We start from the raw sequence: 22350 nt of genomic DNA, 5'->3' as shown, positions 1-22350 counted from the left end.
CCTTTCTTTGTTATTATTAGATTATAACTGGATCCATCGATAATTAAACTCTGAATCGAGTGCCTCTTGCAGTTTTTAAGAACTGGACTTTCACACTAGGTGCAGAATATTTTGATCAATAGTTCAAAATGCTTCATCATTATACCTGAGAATTCCGTGCTTTGGGCGTGGACAGAGGCTGGCGTTGGGTATAAATTTCTATCTCTAATAGGTTCTTAGATCTTGACTTTCACTCGGAGAGACATACCGAAAAGCACACATAGATCCTTTTCTAATGATCTTGATTAAGAACAAACTAACTTTGTGTCGTCTAAAGTGCTAGCTTTACCTTTTGAATACCTTTCAACAATAACTTTTTCCCTATACGAGAAACATCCAATATTGTATTCATTTTGTTCACGCCAGAAAGAGGTAATCGTAAAAATTTGATTTTAAAGCAGACTGGCTGAAATGTTTAAGCGCTACGTTTCCGTGTTTAAATGGCAATGTTTGCGTAATTACGGACTTTTGGCTTAACTAATTCCGCAAATATAGCGAGGAATAAGCAAAACAATTAATTCTTCACGCTTGTATTAACTGAACCAAGAAAAAAGTATTACTTTGGGAAGCCGATATTGCCTTGCACTTACGAAACCATTTTATTTATTTTTTAGTTTGTTAAAAAAATGTAGGCAATAAATAATAAATAAATACTGAAATAGAATTTTTGAGTTAAATAACAAGGTAAAGCTTTTATACCCTTGCAAATATCCAAAAGGATCATGCGACTAGACTTATTAAAAGCCTATATTAACAAGACTTTGTTTCAATCGTAATTTCGATCCCAACAACGTCAGCTTTATGATATATTAGTCAAATTAAAAAAAAAATAATTGTTATTTCTATTGTTCGATACTACAAAATGAAAAGACTTTAACGCAACGAGTAATAAAAAAATATGCATTTTCCATTTTATTAGTTTTCTTAACCTTTTTGTCTAGACTTCAATGACAATCATACAACATTAACTGATAAATTCTAAGTGACTTACGCCCAAAATGTAGTTTTAGTTTCGGGGTTGCTTTCCATTCCACTTTAATTTTTTTTATTTGTTTCTTTGCTTGCAGCACCAACAATATCGATATCTATATGATTATATATAGATGTATATACAAAATGCACAACTAGATTTCGCTTTTCAGAATTCAGAATTCAAAATTCAAATGTTTCGTACTCTAATGCCATACTAAATGCTAAAGTTCTGATTTACTTGTATGTGTAATTATAATCGTAGTTATTGTAGAGCAAAGGAGAAAAAATATTTAAATATTTCTTCGCATTTGGCGTGAACAAATCTTTGAGTTTGCGTCTCATTAAATTATTGTACAGTTAAGATTTAAGTAGATTTTTGGGTTTTTGTGTAACTTTACATGTTTGCTCGGGATTGTAGTGTATTGTATTGTATTGTATGTTACTTGTTGTTTTAAATGTAAAAGTAATCACTGTTTAGCCTCCGTTCTTTGACATTAAGTTGGTTGTGTTGCTTGTTTGTTTTGGGCAAGGCAGGAGCAGGACTTGCCGGACTCGGGAAAAGTGGCTTATTACTTGGTGCTGGTGCTGATGCTGGCAGCGGCATCGCTGTTGCTGCACTGCTCGATGACGCTGTTCCCCTCCGCCTCGCTGCTGGTGGTAGTGGAGGAGCTGCTGTCGTCGTCGTCATCATCTGCCCCATCCTCATCCTCGTCATCGTCCTCTTCATCCTCCTCGTCGTCCTCGTACACAATTTCATTTTCGATCAGCCGCATGTCCATGTCCATGCTATCAAAGGAGTCGGTAATGACACTGTCATCATCAGTCGTAGTCTCGTCCTCGTGCCCTGACGCATCGTTATCCAGATCCAGCTCATCGTCGCCCTGACCGTGCTGATGTGGGGAGGAGCTCTCGCTGCCCGCATCCATGCGCATCTCCTGCATCAGTTCCTTGATCAACTCAGTCTCAATCTCGGTCACTCCCAAGCCCAGATGCCGCTTGTTCACATCCATTAGTACGTTCTTTAGGTTGCGGGCCAGCAGGCGAAGGTGTTCATCGCTACAAGCGGTTGGACTGGTCACATACCGGATGTAGTCCTCCAAGTAGTAGCTGTTAAAGCTATCCCGACTGGGCTCTCCGCTGGCAAATTGCTGGTGCGTAAGCAGCAGCTGGTTTATCAGCCAGTTGCGGCCGCCCTTCAGCACTTCGATGGCATCACGCACGCACTGGCGACCGAGCTCAAAATTGCGGTACAGCGGGTATGTGATCATGCGCCGCAGGAAGGCCACCAGCACATCCCGGTAATTGTCGAACTGCTCAAAGTAGCAGTAAAGCGGACAGAGGATGCTGCGCGTCCATCCCGACTCGCATGTCGGCTCATTGTTTGTCGTCCGCACATCATAGCATATGGCCAGCAGAATGCTAATGAGTCCGCAATCGATCTCGTTCTGGCGCAGGACGTCGTACGGCTGCTGATCCCTCGCCTGCTCCCGGCTGATGTTGTGAAGCAGGTGTGCCTGCTCCTGCGTCATGGAAGTCTCGTAGATTTTCGGCTTGTAGCGCTGAGGATTCTGGTGACCGGACGGAACCTGTAGCTCCACAAAATTTATTTTGTACTGTTCGCGCGAAAAGCGCTTCATCTCGTCGACCACGCGCTCCTGGCGCCTCTGGATTGGGCTTAATCGATGTGGCTCCGACACGCGGCAAGTGTCCAGCTGGGGAAACGTTCAAGTTTATTTCGTGGGGAAAGGAATACTAACGAGAACACCAACCTCACTCGTGTCCAGCGGACCGCTGTATTTGCTGGCAAAGCCGTAACCGAAGTGGTTGGTTAGCTTGTAGGTGCGCTCGTGGCCGTCGAGCTGCAATTGGCACTGATCGGTGATGCGTTTAAGTTTCCATTCCTGAACCAGGGGCTCCTTGTCCGCCAAATGGGCACTGGTGGCGTCGGACAGGGTTGGAAGGTGCAGGAAGGTGGCAATGTAATCTTTTCGGCCGGTCTTTGGCTTGGCAGCATCGCCCGTGCCACCGCTTCCTCCTCCTCCGCCGCCACCCGAACCTTCTTGGGCGGCCGCTGTAAGGGGCAGACAGCGCAGGCAGATCTGGTAGTGATTCTCCTTCGTGTTGTATTTTATCAGCAGCGTCTTCAGTTCCCGCAGATCGAAAGTGCGCCGGCTGTGGAATCTGTTCGCGAAAGGAAATACGAATGCGTAATGATATCGCTGGAATTTGGCCAGTGTGGGCGTGCCAGATTGAACGCAGTGACTCACTTGTACAGCTTGACGTCTGCGTAGAAGTAAAGATCGTGCGCGTCGACGAATATATCGCAGTTTCTTATGCGATCCACATGCAACGCCTCCGCGCCTCCCGCTCCAGACACCTCTGCCGCCCCCTGGCCATGCTCCTCGCCAGCGGAAGAAGAAGCAGCAGCAGCTGCTGCTGGCTGAGGCGACTTTGTGGACTGATTCGCGGCAAGCGGGCTGGGTATCAGCAGCGTGCACGAGTTCTCCAGATAACTGTGCGCGATCTGTCCATTCAACATCTTATAATTTTATTACGTATCGACTGAATCTGCTAACTACTGTTTTTTAGTATAATTTTATTTATTTTAATGACCAGTATGACCGCCTACTCGAAACAAAATAAGGCCTCCTCTCCTGCCTGGTGGGTTAAGTCACGTCACGTTACGTTACGTTTTTTTGTTGCAACCTTAGCTATTTTTTTAAGAAAATGTAGCTATTTTACGTAAGTTGCTCGAGCTAAACTATTAAAATCTTATGAAATTTGCATCAAGACTACGTGTGTATAAATATTGTGTAATTTAAATGATTATTTGAATATTAAAAAGTAAAATTCAAGATTAATAAATAGCGGCAACACATATATGTTTTTAATAAGATAACATAATTTCAAAATTAAAATCATTTTTTTTATAAACCCATCCAAAATAAAGTTAAAATATTATTAAACAAACTTATATCTTTGTAAGCTAGCGTTCCTTCCAATTGAATTACAAACACAAAACCAGGGAGTGTATACATAGGTGGCGCCTTTTCTACATAAGAGATACAAGAGCTGGAAAGGGATGAAGGAAATGACATTAACTCCGCAGCAACCATTACTGCGAAGTTAATTGTAAATTACATTATATCTACAGTTTTTGTTAAATATTAAGATGATTTTTTATTGCCCTACCTTAAGAGTTTTGTAAGCTTTTCGTACGATACAACTCTGCTGAACAACGCTATCAAGCCCTGGAAAATACCAAAAAGAAAACGCAAACGTTTTCCAACACATAATTCATAATTTTCTCGTTCAATAATCTTGCACTGAAAATCGCGTTTCAGCGTTAGGCACCGGTTAGAGAGCGCATAAAACGCGGCGTTAAATTGTGAAGTGCTAGTGACGTTGAATTCACCAATTGTTTACCGTTTAATCTATCGTGGAGCTCGCGTAGCAGAATTTTCCCGTTGGAAACATTCTCAATCAATCAATACCTCTCTCCCTAGCTGGCCCCATACGTTTGTGTCTGTGTGTCTCTCTTTCTTGCGTGTGTGTTCGGTGTCGGTGTGGTCTGCTCCTTGGGTGCATAATTAAATTAATCAAGTAAATAAAGGCCAGAGTGCGGGAGCAGGAAGACAACAAAAACAACAGCTTCATCATGACCATGGCAGGGCAAACGATCAACGACAGGCTGCTGGCCGCTCGTCACAGCCTTGCGGGCCAAGGACTCGCCAAGTCCGTTTGCAAGGCCACCACGGAGGAATGCATTGGCCCGAAGAAGAAGCACTTGGACTGTGAGTGTCCTCTCTCTTGCTCTTACTCTCTTCCTCCCTCTATCGCGTTGCGTAAAATCACCGTTACATTTCCTAGTTTAGACACAGAGAGAAAAGTCCATAGCCTTGGCAGAAAAATGTATTCGTCAATCTCGTAGGACATAAAGCATTTTAAAGTGTTGACGTTGTTAAATTTCATGTCATGTCATACACAATGTTGTAAACAAAAGTTAGGCTCTGCATTGGATTTATTAATGCAGTATAATGTAGCCCATGTTTTCTTTTTTCAATTGTATCGTATTATCAATGAAAATGTGTTCTGGTTTGATGTGTGCAAATTGGTACTTAATAAAACCATCTTAATACGAAAAAATTTTTAATTATACTGATTCAATTAAAGATTTATAAGTATTTTTTCTGGCTTATTGTCAAATATCCATATTTTAAAAATGTCTTAGTTAAAAGAATGGGAAATTTAAAATACATCCAAATGCATGTTGAATTTATTGTGTTTACCAAAAAAAATCTTTTTTAAACTTTTAGTTGCCCTTTTGCCAATTATTTTCGTTTGGTGCATATACAATTACAACAGTTACAACTCGCTGCAAAAGTAAAATAAATACTCATTCAGTTGCAACCAGTTCGAGTCTCTTTGCTTTCCCACTTCATCTGCACGTGTATTTTGTTTTTGTGGGATATATAACAAAGTTTTCTGAAAAGCAACCAAATTCGGGCTGCAGAGCCCCACAATCATCTTCCACCACCCACAACAAATGCACCTGTGCCCCAGCTGCTACTGTTTGTGGACTCCGTTCGTCATTGATTGCTCTCCCCTCTCCTTCTATTGAGTGCGCTCTCTCTTTCTAATGTTACGTCACTTTCCCACGGCTGCACGTGTGTTTGTAGGGGCTGTGAATGACTTGAAACGCCTATGGTTTTTGTACTTGCGGTGTCACTGCTTGTTAAATTTATGTAAAAACCTTTTCCCTAATCCGCTAAATTTGCTTAAGCCGGAGTGTTTAAAAAAAATCGTATGAGTCCAATATCTTAATAGCATTCTGGTTGGAATCTGGTTTTTGGCTAGCTCCACTCGCATGGCGACCCGCTTTTATTTTGCTTGTTCGCAAAACTTTTTAGAGATGACTCATCAGATATGGCTACAAGTAAATGGGAATAAAAGAGGGCAATACCATGGGGCGTTACTTGCCACATAAACAAGCTATTCATCTGTCGCAGCAAACTTTAAATGTATTGGCATGTGTTAAAGACTGAACCTAAGTTGTCTTAATTTCTTGTCAGTATGCGATATGTTTGAACAATTTTTAATTAATTAGTCAAAAAACACCTAGCAAACCTCGGATTTTGTATACATCTGCACACATTATAGGCCCATAACAGGTAGAATCAGAGAAAGAAATGTATTTGTTTTACCTATTTCTTTTATTTTCTTTTGCTAACAAGTTTCGGCTTCAAAATAAAACCAGTTGGTAGTTCATTGTAACAACAATACCAAAAGAACTAAACAAATACCCATAGGAACTGGAATCACCTCAATGAACCACACGAGTTGAAAATAATTATTAAAATAAAGCATCAATGGGCTTCCCTTTTTCCTCACAGTGGAGGCTCGATAAGCGAGTGTAGAATAAAATAAATTTCTTTATCAACTTTCACAATAACACCACATATGCGTATGTGTATATGTTCAAGAATTTGAGCCAATACCGACGATAATGATTTGCTTTATTCATCTCGTAAACTTAATTTTTTTATTTGGACTTAAAATTTATCTTTTGAAACATACTTCTGATGAATTTTATCTATAAAAAAAATTATAAAATGAAGAGTTTTTCTTGTCAACATTTTTTATGATTTTATGGATAAAGATCATTTGTGTATTGAGTTTTCGTCGCCACAATTGATTTAATAAATATATTTTAAAATACTGTGAATCAAACTATCATATCAATAACAATGCTCTTTCTTTGAAGGCAAACCACTGTATTCGTTTAATTTCACGAGTTTGTTCACAAGGGCCAATCAATTTTCCACATTTACTGTTTATTGAAATTTGTTTTTGTATTTATGTTATGCATGTATCAGAGGTCTGGCGCCCGACAGCTTTTCCAAGCAAAGTGAATAAAATGTGGGGAAACATCTGGCCTGGCATGTGCAACGCCCCTTGAATCGTATGCAATTATATCTTTCTGCGACAGATTCATATTTGCTGAAAGGGAGTGGAGTCGCAAGATAGTCGCCACAATGGATTTCAGCGCTTATTATCTACACTTTTCCGTTTTTAAATGATTAGACTTGTTCTGTTAGCTTTAATGGCGGCTGCAAGAAGAAACAAAGCCAAAAAGAACCAAGAGTCGTGCCCGATAATGGGTCGCAAAAAAGAAAAAAAATGATTAAAATGCTTTTGACACATGAATTAAACATTTTGTTTACTAGATGAATTCACAATAAATTGCTACCTTGGTTCGTTTTATAACGAGACCCAATGGTCATTATGTCCGCTGGTGTATGGTTTAATAAACACTACTGGTAACTACCCAATACCCTATATCACTAATTAATGCAAATCGAAATTGTGTACATTATTTCTCCCATTCTTAGGGGTGTGAGTGGTGCAGCATTTTTAAAATTTATTTATTTATTTACTTGAGTCTAAACAATTTCACAAGATTATTTTTAGATTTATTAAATTAAAATTTGTGTATTTATTTCTTAGTTGTTTCTATTATTGTAAGTGCGACTTTATTCCAAGTTATTAGATAATTATGCCAACGCCCACAAGTATTTTCCGTGGCCCAAACAATATTTATGGTAAAGTAATAAATATTATGCTTTATTTATAAAATATTTAAGGTAAACATTTTGCTGTTTCACTAAGTCTTGGTAGACAATTTTTTGATAGATTTAGTGAATCGATTTTTTTGATTAACATATAAGAAATTTCTGTGCATAACCACGATTAAGCGTTTTTTCTTGTCTTTATAACTAAATTTTTGTTGTTTTGCAGATTTGGTGCACTGTACAAACGAGCCGAATGTGTCGATACCTCATCTGGCCAATTTACTTATCGAGCGTTCCCAGAACGCCAACTGGGTTGTCGTGTACAAGTCGCTGATAACCACACATCATCTGATGGCATATGGCAATGAGGTTTGTATTTGTATATTTATCTGTATCTGTTGTTTGTGTGCAGCTTAGGGGGGCGTATTACATTTTTATAGATATTTAATTTTCATTTTTACTTTCATTGAAACGTTCATCATATACGATATTTTGTTTAACTTTATGTGAAGAATGTGGGCAGTGTCTATTGGAATGGTCACGTATACAATGAAATTCTTTTGATTTGTTTACTTCTGTTGAATCTTTAATAATTACATGCCAATCACTTTTATATGCCCTCTGCCCAAGCTTATTGTCGTTTTCTTGTTTGTATATTGATTTTTAATTTTCTTTTTTATTAAAAGATTTGCTGAAAACCAATAAATTTAGTTCTACTAGTCGCAGAGCGTAAGGGAATTTAGAATAGTACTTAAAATTTCATAATATAGAATCATTTTATTGGATGCCGTCGAAGCTATTGAAATAAGCGTATTTAAAATGGCTCACAATGTTAAAAAATTTTTGGGAGCCCGAGTCCACTGTCAAGTAAATTTAGAAGGATTTGTAACGTTGGCATATGAAGTTTCGTATTTCTGAATATCCAGATAGCAACTCTAAAAGTATGTAGATAAATTACGGCGTTTGGTGAAGAAAAGTGTTAAACAAAGCTTAAAGGTAGGCATTGTAAATAATTGTTAATAAAGTGTCTTACATGATTTTTTAATATATTTTACCGAACTTTGTGTTAATTCACCTTTTACTTGACCATTTCAGCGATTCATGCAATATTTGGCGTCAAGCAATTCTACATTCAATCTCAGCTCCTTTCTGGATAAAGGAACTGTGCAAGGTAAACTAAATTTCCTCTGTAACCATCCTTTAAAATTTGTTCATACGCATCGAATATTTGATCAAGCTACAGTTACAAATTATTAACTAATGCTTACATTCTGTTCATCTCTTTCCCACTCTCTTTCTCAAATCATGCGAATGCTGCGCGATTGTTTGGCTTGATCATTTGTACTTATTTAATTAACAAAAATTTCGAAATAAAAATTAATAACACTGAATTGCGCCGCTTACTGACACACATACCACACACAAATGCTGGCTAACAACAACATGAACAATTCAATTATCCGAACTAAATATTCCAAATCAAACAATGTAAACCTTATACAGATGGTGGCATGGGCGTTCCGGGTGGCAGAATGGGTGAGTATACAGAAACTATTAGCAATTGGCTGAAACTTCTTCTTTAATGGGCTATAGTCATCTATTATTTTCTGGTTGTTACTAACAATCGTTCTAGTTAAAAATTAAATCAAAATTAACTAACCAACAGACTTTTGTGTTTAAGTTTTGAATTTGGCACTGCCCAAAATGTTCGTGACCTGTGCCTTCTTTGGTAAGCCTTCTCTAATATTAGCTCAATCAACAGGTTACGATATGTCGCCCTTTATTCGGCGCTACGCCAAGTACTTGAATGAGAAATCGCTCTCCTACCGAGCCATGGCCTTTGACTTTTGCAAAGTCAAGCGAGGGTAAGTAATGCGACAGATATTTGTGATCGAATTAAATGAATTCTATTTTTCTATCTTTTAGCAAAGAGGAGGGCTCGCTGCGCAGCATGAACGCCGAAAAACTTCTGAAGACTTTGCCAGTTTTGCAGGCACAATTGGATGCACTTCTGGAGTTTGACTGCCAGTCCAACGATTTGTCCAATGGCACGTTTTTATTAACTAGTTGTTTTGAAGTCCAATATTAACTTGTTTATTTTCAGGCGTCATCAATATGAGCTTTATGCTCCTATTCCGTGATCTCATACGTCTGTTTGCTTGCTATAATGATGGCATTATCAATTTGCTTGAGAAATACTTCGACATGAACAAGAAACATGCTCGTGATGCATTGGATCTCTACAAAAAGTTCTTGGTGCGCATGGACCGTGTTGGGGAGTTCTTAAAGGTGGCCGAGGTAAGAACTATCTTTAAAAAGGTTTTTCATAGTAGTTACTTACTAAATTTCTTCTTCTTTTTACAGAATGTGGGCATTGACAAGGGCGACATTCCGGATTTGACCAAGGCGCCCAGCTCATTGTTGGATGCTCTGGAGCAGCACTTGGCCACTCTGGAGGGTCGCAAAGTGTCCGCTGCCAATACGCCCACTCAGTCTTCGAGGTTTGTTGAATTGGTCTAAGAGTGTTTCGATATGCGAGATTATCGTGTTGCTTATATAAACGTTCATTGTTTGCCAAAACTGATGTGATTTAGTTTAAATATAAATTTTATTGCTTTTGTAGAATTTAAGTATTGAAAAGTTATTGGAAGTTTTTATTTTGTTCTTGATATAGAAGTTTAACGTTATCTTCACTTTAATAATGTTTAGTTACATGTTAGCCTTTTATTGGATTTCTTTCTTAGTTGTCTAATGTTATATTTTTAAAATTTATTAGTTACTCATATGTTTTGTTTTTTTATTTCTATGGTTTTTCCTTGGTTTCATTTATGGGTTTGTAATTTGCACCCATTTTCAACGCCTGGAATAAATTAGCCATCAGCGTAATGTAAAATCCGCTGTCACTGCACTCTCTTCTACCAGCTCGGCATTTGGTACTGCGGCTGCGTCCAGCAAATTCGACACCACCAATGGCATCGATGAGCAGCTCAAGGCCCAGGTGCTGGCCGAGGAGGAGGCCGCCATGAACCAGTACAAGGTGAGCCCACCCATCCATGGAAGTGACCGTTTTTTAATCGATTTATCTGCCTGTTCCTTTGGTAGTCCAAGGTATCGTCGCCCACTAGCAGCGGAGCTGGTGGCGCTAGCGCTGCACTAACAAATCCATTTCTATCGTCGCCGCCAGCCGCGCAGGCTGGCCAGCCGATAGTTGATCTGTTCGGTGCCGCGTCGGCGCAGCCCGCTGCTGCTGCAGCAGCCACCAAGGCCTCCGACGATCTGCTGCAGTTGGGCAATCCGTTCGCCGACATGTTCGACGCCAGCGGTGGCGGCGGAGCAGCCGCTGCAGGAGCCACAGGTGCTGCACTCAATGCCAATAATTTGTGGATGCATAATAATGGTAGCATGTTATAATTTTCTTTTTATTTCGTCTTAAGTTCTTGACTAGCGATTATGATTTCAATTACGTTTATTTCGTGCTGTACATAGGTAAAAGTCGGTGTGTAAGTGTAGTGATCTTACATATTTATATTGTCGTATCCGTAAGAATCAGAGCAATGAGGAGCGCACCTTTCCGGCGACCTAGACGCCCCTCACCCTATTTCTGTCTCTTTATCACTCCGGCCTAGCCGTCTTTTTGCACATGACTTTCACGCACCATTATCCATACTTGTAATCATAATGGTATATTTTTATCGATTCAATTATTTACCTTAATTATTTCTGTAAGTTTTGATTTCTTTTGAATTCTTGTCTAATGTATTGTTACTCTTTATTTTTTCATCACTGTTTTTTTCCAACCCGAAACAATAACGACAACAACTTCAACAACGATTACGATACCGAATACAACTCTTCGAAAACCAAAAACCCCACCAATCGCAAATCTTCCAAAACACGCCAACGACCATCGCCCACCGCCCACACCAACACCCAACAAAACTGAATACAAAACCACCAACAATATCAAAATAAACCAAAAAAAAACATAGGTTTCAATGGCGCTTCAGTTTCCTCCGCTGCTGCTACAAATGCATTCGTTTCCGATAGTAATTTCTCATCCGTTTTTGGTAATACGGAACCGGCAGGTAAGTTACAGAATGGCCTAAGTCTTCATTCATTTCTAACCGCAAGCTATAAAATAACCCTAAGAATACATATTTAAATACTTAATATGCAGTCACTAACAAATCGCTTATTTGTTGACTAACTATTCTAAATTAATGGAAATCGGGACCGGTTTACCTAAGTTTACTAATTGACTAAAGTTATAGCCATGCTAATACTAATAATAAATTTAATTTATCTTGGTGTGTTTGAAGTATAATGAAATAAATGTTAGCATGTTTTTTACACGCCTGGTTTAATGCCAATCCTAAGTCAATTTCCTCACCAGGCTAGGAAGCCTTTATATTTTGTAACTTTTATGGAGGGCTCTTTCAATTCCCACAATGTTTGAATAATGCGTTTAGTTTTTGATCTGATATTCCTCAATGTTAGTTTTATGCAAACTTTCGATAATTTAATGCTTTTAATTTTGTTATTTATTTTAATTGCCATCCTGTAAATCTTTGCGTTGAATTTTACACAGCGTCGATGTCGTTGCCAAATCCATTTTTCGATGACACGTCGTTGCCCCCCGTTCCACTCGCTGCAGCACCTGCTGCTGCGCCCTTTGGCAACAATATCAATTTCATGGATCAGCAGCTGCAGCAACAACAGCAAGCGGCATTTTATATGCAGCAGCAGCAGCAGCAGCAACAACAATTGCACCTACAGCAGCAGCAGCAGCAGCAGCAACACCGGCAGCAGTTGCCGCAACAGCAAGCGATATTGCCACCTTCCATGTCAGCAACGACAGCAGCAGCTCAGTTTCCACCAGGTGAACCTTTGCCGTTCCACGTCGACAGCGAAAACAAACCCATTAACCAACCAACCACAAGCATCTGTTGCTCTGCGTGCTTTGTTTCTGTACAAAGCTTGCTCCACCACTGGCTTGTAGAGCTGCAGCAGACACTGAATTCTCTCTGTACCTCCAAGATCCTCCGAGCTTTGTCCTGTGCCGCTACAGACGCTCATCCACACCAACCAAACACGCTTTGCCACTGTTGTCTGCTCGTGTTTCGTAGCTATTTTGTCCATTTTTAACTGTTTGTAATTTTGGATTCCGGAGTCGATCCGTCATTGACGAGAAATCTGCGTTGTTGTCCCTTTACAAAAATACTCTGTTTAGTTCTTGACCTATTATTTGAATATGTTTTTGTTTAAGATATCTAAAAAGTTAATTTTTGTGTATGTATCTGTGATAACTGTGTGATAATTAAATTGTAATGTTTTTTAAATGTGGTATTTCGGTAAATGAGTTTATGTATTCAGGGGAAGCTTTTTCTATGTTAGATTATCGAATTGGTTTAGGGTTAGAAAATCAAGTCTCCGAGGAAATGCTTTAAATAATATCTGTTTACTGCCTGGATACCAAATTTCCTACCGCAATTACACTTAACAAAATGCTAAAATTGCATTTACATACAATAATCTGCTTTGGGTTGCTTTTGTAAATAACCTTATCATTGTTCATGTGCTTGTAGATAACAACCTATTATAAGTCCTTATCAAAAACCATTAAATGTCAAACAACCCCAATATTTATATAAACGATGCAAATTCATGTTATTTATTTTGTAAATGTTATTTTTTCTCTTTTTCTCTCTCTTATGTTCTTATGTACTGAACGTAAAAAAACAAAATATCAAAACTAAAAACAACTTCACATTATATCATGTTAATGTTGGTGGCACAAACCCATATTTAAACACTTAAATTTTCAATGAAACGCTAAAAATAATTGTGTGTTTTGTAACTACGCTGGCAAAATGAAAAAAAAAACCGAAAAACCACAATTTGAAACGAAAATATGAAATTTCGACGGCAAACAAACTCAACGCTAACTCAACAAACATAAAAAAAAACAAATTCCCTGGGCTCATCGGCTTCATTGTTTATGCATATCTACTATATATATATACAATATCCAATGTGTTTGTCTCTGTGTATAAATGTCTGCTAAAAACGGTGCATTGGCTATGGCTATCCTCAAACAACCAAACAAACATCCAAACAACCATGTCGTCTGAAATGTACAAATGTAACAAAGGCTTCGACGCCTTGGGCGATGTTCTCAAGCCGGCCTCAGCCAGCAACAGCAATCAAATGAACGTTGTCGCCGCAGGTTACCCCAGCAGCAATAGCAGTTCGATCCTAGCGTTACAACAGCAGCAGCACCACCAGCAACACCAGCAGCAACTGCACCACCAGCAGCAACAGCAGCAGCCACCGGCTGGCACTGGGAAGATAATTACCGGCGACTTGGATAGTTCACTAATGTCACTAGTTGATAACTTAAATATAAACAAAACGGCAAGTGCAAAGTGAGTAAATCGAGCCAGTCTAATGACGATATATGTATGTGCGTGCGTTCGAAAGTGAAGCCAAAACCAGAAAGATAATCAGTATAACCATGTTGTCACATCCCCATCAGTTCACTCGCAGTAGATGGTTGAATCGAATCGTGCTTCAAAAAGCTCTTGTTAATTACGATCGATTAAGGATCACCTCGATCAGCTCCAATCAGCTCCGATCCCCCAATCCAATAATGAAAACTCCCACCATCGCCATCCGAGACCTTCCCGTCCATAAAACTATCTTCATGTTCCATATGTGTACATAAAGTCCATCCAAAAAACCAGTTCGAAATCACGCAGAAATCTGTTGTTTAGATAGAAAAGCCCAAAATTCAAATGCCGTGTTCATTGACGTCGTCTATATATCATTACTCTCTTACCCCATTATTCTCATAGACCCGTGCAATGGAATTCACCTAAAAATACAGCGAAACCAGGTGCTAATTGGACACCCCAACCAATGGCGGCTACTACTGGTGCTGGCTATCGTCCAATGGTGAGTTTTGCCTTCTCTAACTCTACTCTCTACTGTCTACCGAACTACAATACTCAAAAACAACCAAATACAACTCGAAAGAATCTGATAAAAGAAGCCTAACTCTACGTTGCCTCGAAATTGTTCGATTTTAACGAGAGACCAAACAAATAATTCGAATACACTAGAAGTCGTGCCGAAGCAGACAAAACAAAAGCAGAGAAAATGTTGCCAGAAAAGAAACACCTACACTTTTTTTACTTATGTATATGCATTGTTTATCCTTTCATTTCTTAAGACTTTGTGTCACCCAACACTGTAGGCTACACTTCATGTACAGTACTCTTTTTACTTTATTTAATGTTCCCTTTCAAAATTAATGTTTATTTATAAATTGCACAATCAATATAGATTTACAACTTCAGCTACTTGGTTATCTTGATTTACAGTATGTCCTTGATATGTCTGAACATTTCCTCAGCTTGCTTACAGTTTTCTTGATAAGATTGAAAGTAAATAAGTATACTTTGTATTCGATCATTGTCGCAGTCCCTTAAAATTCTAAATGTTGTTCGTTACTTTATTATTGTGATTTGAAAGACCAAAATCAAAGGGCTGACCAAGTCTTTGCGGGTTGTAAGTTATGTCATTATTTTGTATACTCCCACCGACTACAAGATCACAGCAAACCGCACTAGAACACAAGCACTAGGGCTAAGTTTAGTGGCACATCTTGGCGATCAAGGTCTAAGGGTGAATAACAACGCTGGGTTTACTTTACACACAGAACACATTCAGTGCAAAAACGACAAATCACATGTTTCCATTTTATATTTTTAATTTATTATTGTTTTGTTTTTAGTTTGCATTTAACCGAAGTATATATAAACTATCAACTACTTTCTTTTCTTTATTTTATGTTTGCTTTATATCTCAACTATCCCAACGCATACCGCAAATCGAAAATCGTTAACCGAATCAATTCAAATTGAATCACAACTAAATATATATTGAAACCAATCAAACAAACAACAACAAACGAATCACGTATGACAACTACTCACGCTGCGCCTGTGTTAATGCTGTCTGTGTGTGTATGTGTGTTTGTGATAATCAATATATATTCTATCAATATGCCAATATATATATCAATATGCAATACGTAGGCACATGGCATGACCGTAAGTCCTGCGCCAATCACAATCAATCATCCGTATATACATGCTAGTTATCCTGTAATGCCAAATTATATGCAGGTAAGATGATGCTGAAACCAACGAAATAAACAAAAACATTACAAATTTTAAAAACAGAATGAAGTGTTATCATTTTGAATTTGACCTAAGTTGCCGTTCTTTCCAACATCTCTCTTGTGTTTAAAATTCTTTAGTTTCTTTTTATTTGTACAAACCTTCTGTTTCCATTGCGTTAACCAATCGAAAGTCTATCATCTGCAGCACTAACGTATAATGCGACCTATACGCCAGTAAAAGTCTTTCCCAATTTCTATGAAAACCGACATATATCCTTTTCTTTTTTGGTTACCGACCACGAGCGCGTGTTTAATCTGTCCCTCCTCTCTGGTTCTCGTCTCTGAACTAAATTATAATCTTGCACTTTTATCAATTAACTACTTGTTTTAATTTTGTAAAAGTTATTCTTTAGTAGGCATTAAGTTATTAAGTGAGTTCCTGTATCACTTGTCTGTAGACTTCACTTCCTTACGTATGATTCCAAGTAGCGACTGTTTCCCAAGCTCACACGGTTGCCTTTCCTTTAAAGCCCAACCAACCGAGAACTATTCTCCCGCCACTGATTTCGTAGCATTGCGTCTGTCATAGCAGTTAATAAGTATTGCCCCCTTTCCAGTGCATGAATTTCAATTGAACAGACATTGTGCTCACGGATTTAACGATGATTTTAACGACTCTTGTAGGGAATGCCGGCGATGGGCCAGCCAAGTATGATGGGGCAGGCAGCAGCCCCTTTGACTGGGGTGCCACCGACGATGATGGCGGCGCCGCACAGTAATGCGACGGGCATTATGCAACCCATCCAGCCAACGCAGAATGGCGGCAATAAAGGCGTCCCTCTCGACCCATTTGGTGCGTTATAAGCGGTCCCCAAGGAGCTCATGCGTGCAACACCCACTCACTCACTCAGTCAGTCTAAGCGCTCTAACCTCATTAACAGCAAACATCAGACCCCACTCACAGACACAAATGCGTAATAAAAAATATTAAAGAAAACAATTATATATATACACATGCATGTGCAAGTGGAAATTAAGAACTTGAAATTGCAACATATAACAAATGTTTACACTATGCTACAGAAACAATATATAAAGTTTATGGAAACAGCAGCAGCAGTAAAGGCAAACACAAACAAAACAGATGCAGATAAGAAAATTATATTATAATGTTGAACATTGAGCAAACACGAAAACAAATGCTATATACATACATATATATATATATTTATATTATTACTATTTAAATGAAAAACAAATAAGTTTGACTATTTATATGTATACACCAATTTATATACTATGCTAAAACGAAAAAGGAAAGCGAAAACGAAAACGAAAAGTTTCCATAAATAGCTAAAGGAAAGTAACCTATGTGAAATATACCTATGAACTCTAAGATAAGTCTATACAAAACCTGTAGTTGTGTCCTACGCCAATCACTAAACACACACGTTGAATTATCTAGTGGAACTATGTTAACTGTCTCAAAGGAAGATCAGAGGAAAATGAAAGATATATCTGATTCAGAGATGATATTTTCCAACACGGTCCAAGTGCTTGCACAGCTTAACGTAATAATTTGCAATATTTTAATCCGTCTATCAATGTTTTTCTGTTATTTTTAGCCAAATCAGGTGGCTAAATAGCTATTATATGTTTTAAATTGTTATTAAGCAAATTATGATTTGTTAAATGAAAAATATTTGTAAATGCATTCCAAACTAGCTTCAATTTTGTCCAAATTTAATTTGAGAAGGAAAAAACATTTGTAATTATTAAGTGTTATTTAAAAACGAATTCTAGCAACGCTGGTGTAAAATGTGTTGATAGTATGTTTAAATTCTAGAAAAACCGCAACGTTTATTTAATATGTGTTATACTTTAGAGCGTACGTTGTATTAGACATTTATTTAATGGCTGCTGAGCATTCGATACGAAACTGACATCACATCAGTTGTTCATTTCAAGAATGTGTATATAAAGCATGAGACGTGTATGTAGAAATTTCCTACAGCCCAACACGCTGAACTATGTTTAAATAAAATTTATATAAATTATACAACATTTTACTTATGTTTATTTTCTTATTTTGTGCAGCACTGGAATTTAATTGCCAAAATTGATCAAGTTAATTGACTTCCAAATCATTTGTCAACTCCAACCCACCACCTCTTTTAAGTGCGTAATTTTTTCATGGTTCAAAGGTTTCTTCAACCAGCTTCACATCCAATCGCTTTTAATTCTGTCGCTTATCAACTTCCAATAGTGGGAATCACTCAGACCAGGTTTTTATTTTCTTCAAAATTATATGGCAGTAACTTAAGAATCCCTTGAAAATAATCACGTAAGCAGAAAAGTATGCTATATTTTTGCACCAGTCAAATTGCAACTTCATTGCTCACAGAAGAAGGCAACAATTTAGCGAAGAATTCAAATAGGAAGGTTGACCAGGACCTGCGATTTATGCATCTCCTTGAATTGGATTGGTGGGTCAACTCTCGTAGGCAGAAAAAAAGAAAACAAAAACGCAACGCAATAATCGTTAGAAGCAAACAATCATGTGTGGAATTTTCATTAAAGCTAAAGCTAATGTAAACGAAAAAGCCACAAACCCGAATCAATGTAAATTTAGCTAAATTATACACTCAAAAATGACAAAAAAATGTTTTATGACAATATTTATACGCTGGTGTTTGAGCTAAACTATACTCATACTTAGGACTAACTAACTTAAAACTACAATTGCTGTCTAAACAGAGCATGCGTCTAGAACCTGCAGAACTTAAATTATTAGCAAATTGCGACCACTTGTTGATGTTTCGAATGAAATTTAGTAAAAAATCGCTAGAGAGTAAGCTAAATTTGGCCGAGAACTTTTAATGAAACACGCTTAGAGGGTTGGCTTACCGAATCGAAATGTATCTTGTAGATATCCATAGATCGTGCAATACAGAGTATCTACAACTAAGAACTTCTTATGTTTGAATCAAAATGTTACTGTGTTTCTATTAGTTCGTGTATTCTCTCTTAAAGAATTATATTTAAAATAAATACGAACACCAAGAAATTAAGAAATATTCGTCACGATGAATTCTTACAATTCAATTCGATCCAATCTCATGGAAATGCAAACTATTTCGGTATGTATAAGCACACATTCGCATACAAATAGGAGTAAAACATATTGTGTATTATTATAAATTATGTTGAAAACAAGCCCAACTCCGAAAAACAAAAAAGAAATGAAATGTTAGTGCAAAATAAATGTGTAAAATAAATGTTTTGATTTCGTTTTAATTCTGAGTGGGCGGATATCATAGTGTCAAATATAAATTTTCAACTGAGAAACGCAAACCCAGCAAACTTAGTCGATAAACAAATAAACCAAGAGATCCCAAAGATACAGATACATTCACCATGCCGCCATGCACTTTGCGCCAGAGAGGTATGGCCTACATACCACGACGTGAAAAGAATCGCGAAAAGGATGTTCTGGCCCCAAAGCCCGTGCATCCGCGCTCCTTGCGCTTCCATGGATTCTTCGGCATGTCCTATGTCCACCAGCATGTGATGGTCGACGAGCGGTGGACCCCCAACTCGCTTACTGAACAGTTCAAGGGAATGACCGATCTATTGAGTACGTTTTCTATGGGAAAAGACTTTATTTGTATCTAATTACTGTTCGTATTGATTAGCTCGTCGCTTGGTGTTTAAGAATCACGAGTCAAAGGCCAATCGCCAGCGGTATTTTCGCGAGAACAAGCGTCTAAAGCTGCAATGTCGCGATGGCCGGGCCAAGTTGCAGAACATTCTGGTCAACGACAACACGCACAAGATCCGCAACTTCCTCATCAACCACAAGGACATGCAGCGCCTCTACCAGAAGATGCCAATTCACCTGGTAGTGGACAACATTAATCAGCGGACCTTTGTGATGAGAAAGGAGCGAGATCGGTTGGAGTTTCGCTTGGACCAGTTAAAACAGCACTACAAAGAACAGCTGGTCAGTAAAAATGTGTTTTACAAACTTAATTTTATAAACTTAAATTCCCCATTCGTATCATCATCATCATAAAAAATATCCGACACAATTAAACAAAATTAAAAGCAATTTCCAAAAAAATCCACAATTATAGGTAATGTTTTTAAAGTGATGATTCTAAAAATGCTTTATATTGTATTTCTTAATCTTAAAGAATTTTCGGTCCATTGAAAACCATTGACAAAATTTCGCAAATATTCTCCTTAGCTGCGACGGGCACTTCTTCAAAACCGCATCAAGTATCAGAACGAGTTTATCCTCGATGAGGAACTGAAATCTCGAGTTTTCCTCAAGAAGATCGAAAACTCGAACGTGCGTTTGAAAGCGATCAAGACCATCAACAACACCTACAAGAAGATGATTCAGGTGCTGGTCCACGACGAGATCTTCTACGAACCCATCCTGCGATCCCTCAGCAGTGACATGGACGACCAGACGAACTTCATCAAACACATCCTTTTCCTGGGAATGCCTGCCATTGCGAAGTTCAAGGAATTGAACGACGAGTTCAGGCACATGGAGGAGAAGTCGCGCAAGAACTTGCAGCTGAAACTGCAAATGCTGGCCTCTCTTAAGAAGCCGGCTGCCACATCGATCGTTAACTTTAACAAGCCCAAGGAGGCGCCTCCCACCACGAATCTGAAGCGTTATGTTCGAGAGACCCAGAGCATGATGATCCTAAAACTGGAGCTGAAGGCTGTTGAGAAAACCATCAAAGAGGTCAAATTTGTGACACTGTGTTCCCAGGCAAAGGAAATCTACCCACGGTTCGGTTTTTATTTCGACTGCTTTCCTCACAAATAATTTACATTTGGGTCACAGAATGAAGAGCCAGGTGGATAACAATGACAAACTGCATCGAATGATTGTGAACGACATGTTGGCCCACGAAATGCTGGAAACCAAGATGAAGTGTGCCAGCGTTTTGAAGGGAGTGCTGGTCAACAATCTGTCAGAGGAAGAGATCAAGTAAGTAATAAATATAACACTTTAAAGCTTTATTAATAGCTATGATTTTATTTAAGTCGCCTGGAGCGCATTAAGGATTTAAAGAAAACACTGCAAAAAGATATAGAATTCGAGAAGGACACTTTAACTCACCTTAAGAACAGAGCTGATGCTTATGTCATGTTGAGGTAACTGATATTTCTTGGCCTGCATATTTTCTTATATACTAGATAGCGCCTTTTCCATTTCAGAGTAAGCATTTGGAATCTCTTGGAAATTCTTCGTCATGTTGATCGCCAGCCCAAACTTCTACGTGCCCAGTATCCCAATTCATACTTGAAGCTTCCCCTGCTCAAATTCGAAATGCTGAACATGCGGGCGGCTGCCCCCGAGATTTTCGAGGAGAACAGTTGAGTCGGCAGTCCACACTCAACCAGACTTAATAAATCTAGCAATCTCGTCCCGCAGTTGACAACATAATGCACATGGTGAAGCGCAAGATTTACAAGCTAATGAAGGCCTATTCGGTTGAACTGAAACCGGCGACAGTGAGACGAAATGTGGAGGAATACCACGCAGACTTCTTGGCCAGCCTGGACATGTACGAGCCGGTGGACACCGAGGAGCAGCCGCCAACAGCTCCGGAGGAGGATATCATGCAGGAGAACAAGACCATGGCCAATGTGCCCAACCGCAAACAGATCAAGGCCCAAAGTGCCAAGCTCGTGGAAGAGTTGGCCAAGCGGGATGAAATGTAAAAACGTTTAGTTCGCCGTTTGTGTTTAATGCTACCTAAAATTTTAAGTGAGTTAAATTCTGAAAGTTGAGAAAACAATTCAAGCTGGCCACAAGAAACAGTGGCTAACAAAAAAATAATAAATCGTGAGTTTTGCGTTGGCGAAATCCCGAAAATGGAAGAGACTGCCTCCATATAATTGATCCATTATTGCAGCAAACGTTGCTTACTTTGCTGGGAGCTTGGATTGAATCGAGTCGGTTTTCCTCCACTTTGGCTTTTGTCGACGCCCTAATTGCGAGGAAGAATTATTGTTCCATTGCCCCATCTTATAATTTGGGAGTTTTCCCAGTTTGATTTGTGGGTTGTGCAAGGTGTGAATGGTCGAGGGTCGATGGTAGATAAACCTTCGCTTTTGAGTAAGATGCGGACAGCCTTCTATAGATTAATCCGCATTCGTTGGGCACAATTTCGGACGGTCTCCGAATGCATCAATAGAGCCATTAATCATTTCCTGGCCACTCCACACTCCACAGCGATTTCCTGTCAAGTCTATTGCCCAAAAAGGTCAGTGGTTGTCATAAAAGTTTACTCGCTCAACCGTCGACGGATGGAATCATCCATCGGCCGATCTGAAGTTGACGGGATGGTTTGGATGGGTTATGGGCTGTATTTTTTCCATTTTAGAGGAGTGCACACGCTTCCATTCCATTCCCAATCCCAATCCCCAGTACACTTGCCAACTGCCTTCCTATCTGTATGCGCGGTTATATCTGAGTACACGATATCACGCCGACTTAAAAAATAAATAACTGGCACGGGAGCACGCGAGCCCATAAGCCGCCAAATGAGGTTA

The 22350-nt window shown here is 38.9% G+C and overlaps 3 protein-coding genes across 20 annotated transcripts; 2 read left to right on the top strand and 1 right to left on the bottom strand.

Moving 5' to 3' along the window:
* Window positions 1-925: 925 nt before the first annotated feature.
* On the bottom strand, window positions 926-3651 carry LOC108098578 (protein SHQ1 homolog). Its single transcript, XM_017201618.2, has 3 exons — window positions 3279-3651; window positions 2781-3192; window positions 926-2723 (listed from the first exon to the last, which is right to left on the bottom strand). The coding sequence occupies exons 1-3, from the start codon at window positions 3548-3550 to the stop codon at window positions 1581-1583; spliced, it is 1827 nt and encodes a 608-aa protein (XP_017057107.1). The 5' UTR covers window positions 3551-3651; the 3' UTR covers window positions 926-1580.
* Window positions 3652-4291: 640 nt separating this feature from the next.
* LOC108098449 (phosphatidylinositol-binding clathrin assembly protein LAP) lies at window positions 4292-17832 on the top strand. 17 transcript variants are annotated; one of them, XM_017201403.2, is made up of 16 exons: window positions 4292-4805; window positions 7810-7952; window positions 8679-8754; window positions 9087-9119; window positions 9346-9448; window positions 9510-9631; window positions 9688-9881; window positions 9948-10084; window positions 10506-10620; window positions 10686-10938; window positions 11573-11668; window positions 12172-12462; window positions 13735-14008; window positions 14438-14537; window positions 15683-15772; window positions 16453-17832. In XM_017201403.2, the coding sequence occupies exons 1-16, from the start codon at window positions 4670-4672 to the stop codon at window positions 16630-16632; spliced, it is 2343 nt and encodes a 780-aa protein (XP_017056892.1). In that variant the 5' UTR covers window positions 4292-4669; the 3' UTR covers window positions 16633-17832. The 17 variants fall into 17 exon arrangements, with proteins under 17 accessions (XP_017056892.1, XP_017056868.1, XP_017056860.1 ...); XM_017201379.2 differs by having other exon boundaries at window positions 4293-4805; window positions 10686-10980; XM_017201371.2 differs by having other exon boundaries at window positions 4293-4805; window positions 10458-10620.
* Window positions 17833-19097: 1265 nt separating this feature from the next.
* Window positions 19098-21813, top strand: LOC108098527. 2 transcript variants are annotated; one of them, XR_001771851.2, is made up of 8 exons: window positions 19098-19405; window positions 19464-19771; window positions 20018-20577; window positions 20633-20779; window positions 20836-20946; window positions 21010-21167; window positions 21227-21640; window positions 21711-21813. XR_001771851.2 is itself a non-coding variant. In XM_017201508.2 (7 exons), exons 1-7 carry the CDS (start codon window positions 19186-19188, stop codon window positions 21514-21516), a joined length of 1794 nt encoding a protein of 597 aa, XP_017056997.1. In that variant the 5' UTR covers window positions 19098-19185; the 3' UTR covers window positions 21517-21813. The 2 variants fall into 2 exon arrangements, 1 of the variants encoding a protein (XP_017056997.1); XM_017201508.2 differs by having other exon boundaries at window positions 21227-21813.
* The last annotated feature ends 537 nt before the right edge of the window (window positions 21814-22350 follow it).

Source organism: Drosophila ficusphila, unplaced genomic scaffold (genome assembly GCF_018152265.1).
Source record: "Drosophila ficusphila isolate 14025-0441.05 unplaced genomic scaffold, ASM1815226v1 contig_791, whole genome shotgun sequence".
NCBI classification, from domain to species: Eukaryota; Metazoa; Arthropoda; class Insecta; order Diptera; family Drosophilidae; genus Drosophila; species Drosophila ficusphila.
This window is presented reverse-complemented; position numbering and strand designations above follow the sequence as displayed.